Source organism: Zingiber officinale, chromosome 4B (assembly GCF_018446385.1).
Source record: "Zingiber officinale cultivar Zhangliang chromosome 4B, Zo_v1.1, whole genome shotgun sequence".
NCBI classification, from domain to species: domain Eukaryota; kingdom Viridiplantae; phylum Streptophyta; class Magnoliopsida; order Zingiberales; family Zingiberaceae; genus Zingiber; species Zingiber officinale.
In genome coordinates, this window is record NC_055993.1 from 36819595 (window position 1) to 36824186 (window position 4592).

At 35.3% G+C, this 4592-nt stretch overlaps 1 protein-coding gene across 1 annotated transcript; it reads left to right on the forward strand.

The window, feature by feature from the left end:
• Positions 1–570: 570 nt before the first annotated feature.
• On the forward strand, positions 571–3850 carry LOC121974960 (eukaryotic translation initiation factor 4E-1-like). The gene is made up of 5 exons (XM_042526260.1): positions 571–937; positions 2181–2346; positions 2443–2568; positions 3375–3440; positions 3531–3850. The coding sequence occupies exons 1-5, from the start codon at positions 618–620 to the stop codon at positions 3579–3581; spliced, it is 729 nt and encodes a 242-aa protein (XP_042382194.1). The 5' UTR covers positions 571–617; the 3' UTR covers positions 3582–3850.
• Positions 3851–4592: the final 742 nt, after the last annotated feature.

Here is a 4592-nt window from a genome sequence, read left to right on the forward strand (position 1 = left end):
GTGAAACTAACAAAATTTACCATTCTGTCGGCACCGACACCACTAGCACTGCAAAGGAGACAGCGGGTCACGGTGAGACCCCCACACCTCTGCGGGTCACGACGAGGGATGTGCGATGAGCGCGAGGTGCAACAGCTAAAGAAAAAAAAAACTTAGATTCAATCAACATCGAACTATAAGAGAATAATTTAAATCAACTTAATCAAAATCTAATAAAATTATCCCATTAATTTAATATATCTATTTTTATTTATTTTAATTAAAATATATATAATAAAATTTTAATTTATTATATTTTTTAAAAATATTTTATTTTATATTTTGTATTTTTAAATATTTAAATTAAATTTTAAAATTTAAATTAAATTTATCTTATATTTAAAAAATATTGAAATTATAATCAGGTACTGTCATTTCGATTATAAATTGAAATTGTTTTACCATTAGAGATTTTAAACCACGATTAATAATATATTTTTAGTTAGATATGTATTTTTATTATTATGAGTTTAGCGGGCCAACCCTTATTGGGTCCCAAATAGATGGATGCCTCCGATCGCGATAGGGTTCTAATTCAAACTGGCAGCTCAAGGGATAGAGAGATAGCAGCGACGGCGATGATGGCGGTTGACAACGGCATTCCGACGACAATAGAGAAGGCCAATGGTGAAGGGGGTGAGTTGGAGGAAGGGGAAATCGTAGGAAATTCTGCGATGGGGGAAGCGGAGCCGCGGCAGGGAGCGGAGGGCGAGGATGAGGACGGCGACGCCGGCGAGCAAGATGACTGTGGATCACAGAGGAAGCAGGTCGAGATCCACCCGTTAGAGCATTCCTGGACTTTCTGGTTTGATAATCACGTCGGCAAATCAAAGCAGGTCGCGTGGGGCAGCACCATCCGAGCTGTCTACACCTTCTCCACCGCTGAGGATTTCTGGGGGTAATATAATCCCTTTAAGAGAATTGTGCATCTTGCTATATAGTATTAGATTCGGTTCCCTTTTTTTTAAGTAAAAGGATTTTTCCTTGTTTTCCTCGCTACATGCGTATTTGATCCATGGGTATATATTAAGTTTGTTTGATCATCATTTGGGCAAAAGGTAACTGTGAATTATCATTGAGCATGTTCTTTACAGACTTTGTTGATTGTTGACAATACTTGAAAATGTGACTGAATTCTGCATTTGGAAATTTGATGTCGTTTATTTTGGAATGGGAGAGTCAATCAATTCATTTTGTCTACTTAACTGAGAAACTGAAAACGCTACACTTTTTTGTTGGATCGCCGAGATATTTTTGGGTTTTTTCATTCATGAAAATAAATAGTCTGCTTAATTTGCTGCTCCTCTTTTTTCCTTTTTTTCTTTTTTTCTTTTTTTTGAAATGCACATTAGATAGATGTAAGTGGGGTGGCAAGTGTTATTTTTTTTACTTGCATTTGGATTAAACAAATTATCTTATCTTTCATATCAAGTATATATTTTTTTTGATGGTGTCCTTACTGTGTGTTCTTGGTTATTTTATACCAAGTATCTAAAGATTCTTAGTTTTGTTTGAATCTCCAATTTTTTTTTTTCACATGATAAAAAACTAACTAATGTTGAATGGGTGACTTTGGTCGAGAAGATTTGATCAATAATGTTCTGTATAATATCTGTGTAGGTTTGATTTTCTAAGGAATTTAAACGCTCAACTTCTAGTATAATCTGGGATATTTAGTGTATATCATAGATGGTTAAAGAGAATCATTGCTCAAAAATATTCCCTGGTTGTTTGTGATCACTTTCATTTCAGAATATTTCTTCATAGTTATTAGCATATTTACAAACATGTTATGTTTAAGTTTCTTGCATTATCTTCAAATGAAAAATTTCCTGTGTGCGTTTCTCCTTTCTTGCTCATTTAGGTGACAACTTATAAGGTATATAATTTTTGTTTATATAATCGGTTTGATTTTAGTGGTAACTAATTACTAGTTGTCACTTTTTGTCATTACTTACCTCTCACTTAAATTTTGAGCAATAGAATTTGACAGCTTTGCTTTTTTAGTTTCATTAGTCTGTTTGTCTTGTTGTCTTGATAGTATTCTTATGCTTTCATTTTGTTTTTTTCCTTCAACTGCACTATCACATTGTTGGGAAAAAAAATTGTCTATGGCTCGCATGTGGACTTCCACTCCTCAGTGTCTACAACAATATAAACCATCCAAACAAGTTGCCTATTGGAGCAGACTTCCATTGTTTCAAACTAGGAATAGAGCCGAAGTGGGAGGACCCTATCTGTGCGAATGGAGGAAAATGGACCCTAAGTTGCTCAAAAGGAAAAGTTGATAATTTGTGGTTAAACACTGTATGCCATCCTTCCATTTTCTTCCCTTTCTATCTACCACAAATTTGAAACTTGGTCTCCTTTTTGTATCTCATTCACTCTCTTTGTGTTTGCTAGTTATTGGCTATGATTGGTGAGCAATTTGACCATGGTGATGAGATATGTGGAGCAGTTGTGAATTTACGAGCAAAGCAGGAGAAAATTTCTATCTGGACAAAGGATGGCCTGAATGAAGCAGCTCAGGTGAACGCTCAAAAACTGTATTCCTATCGATCTCATGACGTCAATTTTTCGCCATGACATTCAATTTAATAATTCAAAGATGTGAAACTAGAATTTCCTCCTAGGTAGGATACGCACCAAATATACCAAAATGAAGTTTCTAACACAACAAAGAATTGAAAACAAAAAATGTGTTTCATTTTCTAAAAAAATAACATTATGAATTTCAAATTTTGAATGATTGTGAATTTGATTCAAAATTTAAACAATTACCAACTTGAATAGGCAGGAAAGGGAAGGCTATAGTTTATGTTACAAACCATTGGATGGGAATGGAAACGAGGTACTGTGATGTTGAGATGAGAAGGAAGAGAATATCATTTGTTGATGCTGGTTGAGAAGGCTTAACGGAATTATTTCATTTGAAAGGTGTGGAGGGGGTTGCAATCATTGTGAGGAGGATAGAGCTCAGGGCCAGGAGTGGGTTGGGAGTGCTTTGCGAGGAAGACGAAAGGACAAAGGGTCAATAATGCCAGAGAAAAGGAGAGGAAGGAACACCAGTGGTAGGAGTGAGCCGGCATGTGTTTATATGATGAGGGAGGATAAGGCAAAAGGAAACTAATTCTTTTTTTATACCCCCCTTGTATTCTGAATATTCAGGTAGGGGTGTTTTACAACTGTCATCGATTCATCTTATGCCCTGCGCAGTTTTGTTTTGGTATCTTTAAAAAAAAACATCTAAGTTACTGTTGTACAACCTTGTCCTCTTTTGCTTCTAACTCATTTGACATGTTCACTAATGCTTCTCTGATGTATACATTTAATAGACGAGCATTGGGAGGCAATGGAAGGAGCACTTGGACTACAATGAACCTATCGGATTTATACTTCATGTGAGTTTATCCATTTGTGTGGTTTCTTTTTTACAAAAAAAAAAAAAAAATAGTTAAGAATGTTGTGCTCACCTTGTTTATATTATTTAGGACGATGCAAAAAAGCAAGATAGATTCGCCAAAAGTAGATACACTGTCTGAAGTCCACAGGTTTAGCTATCACCTTTACTTCATCTTATTGGAGAAGTCTCTTAACAGTGGCTAGTGGAAGATGAACATTGTTCTTAATCATTCGATTAATTTTATTAGAGAGCGTAGCTATCTTCGAGGTAGATGTTTATCTTTTGGCATGAACTAGCACTTTTATTTGGTTAAGTGAACTGTTGATCTTTTAAATTTGTCAACGCACATACCATGCATCGATCACTATATTATATTTCAAGCTTGATGATATTTTCGTTTGTTCTCAAGGAGAATTATACTTTTATGAATAATATTTTTAACTAGAAGTTGAGTTTGGTTTATTAGAATCAAACGTTGAATGAACTGTTTCATGGATCACACACTAGAAATGAAGAAGACAAAAGAATTTAACTAAATGTAATAGCAATCACCAAATCTTGAGCAATTTTCATATAAACTTTTAGAGAGAAAACATTATTTTCTTGCCTTGTCAGTCGACTGCCTCTCCCTAATGGCCATCATCTTTCACCCTCCTTTGTGCTCCAGCTCCGTCTCTATTGCCCGCATCTGGTGGATGTAGATGAAATACATCAAACAAAACTAAGATCATGTTGTGTCATGACCTTGTCAACGCCAAATCCTTGTTGAACGACCTTGTTGCGACATCCCACATTGCTGTGCCACCAACAACTACAAAAGTAGGAGCATGCCTTGTCATGACCTTCGCTTAAACAAAATTCAAATTTGTCAATGCCAAACTTTTGTTAGATGACCTTGTTGCGACATCTTGCAACAAAGTTTATCCATATCAAATCATTGCTTGTTGTTGGAACGGTTGCCTCCGAATCCTTTAAACGAACACTTCTCTATGCATAGGTGGAGATTAGGATTGTAAATAAATTAAACGTTCATGAACAAGTTTGACGTTCAGTTTGGTAAGAGCTTGTTTATGTTCATTCAATATACATAAGATCCATTAAATAAACAAACTTGAACATCTCGTTAAACTAAACAAACAAGCTTGAACAC

What these genes read in the sequence shown, in the direction of transcription:
- LOC121974960 (XM_042526260.1), top strand. Translation starts at nt 618, where the DNA reads ATGATGGCGGTTGACAACGGCATTCCGACGACAATAGAGAAGGCCAAT. An exon ending in ATAATTTGTGGTTAAACACT is followed by an intron (nt 2,347 to 2,442) that starts GTATGCCATCCT and finishes TGTGTTTGCTAG; the next exon opens with TTATTGGCTATGATTGGTGA. An exon ending in GCCTGAATGAAGCAGCTCAG is followed by an intron (nt 2,569 to 3,374) that starts GTGAACGCTCAA and finishes TACATTTAATAG; the next exon opens with ACGAGCATTGGGAGGCAATG.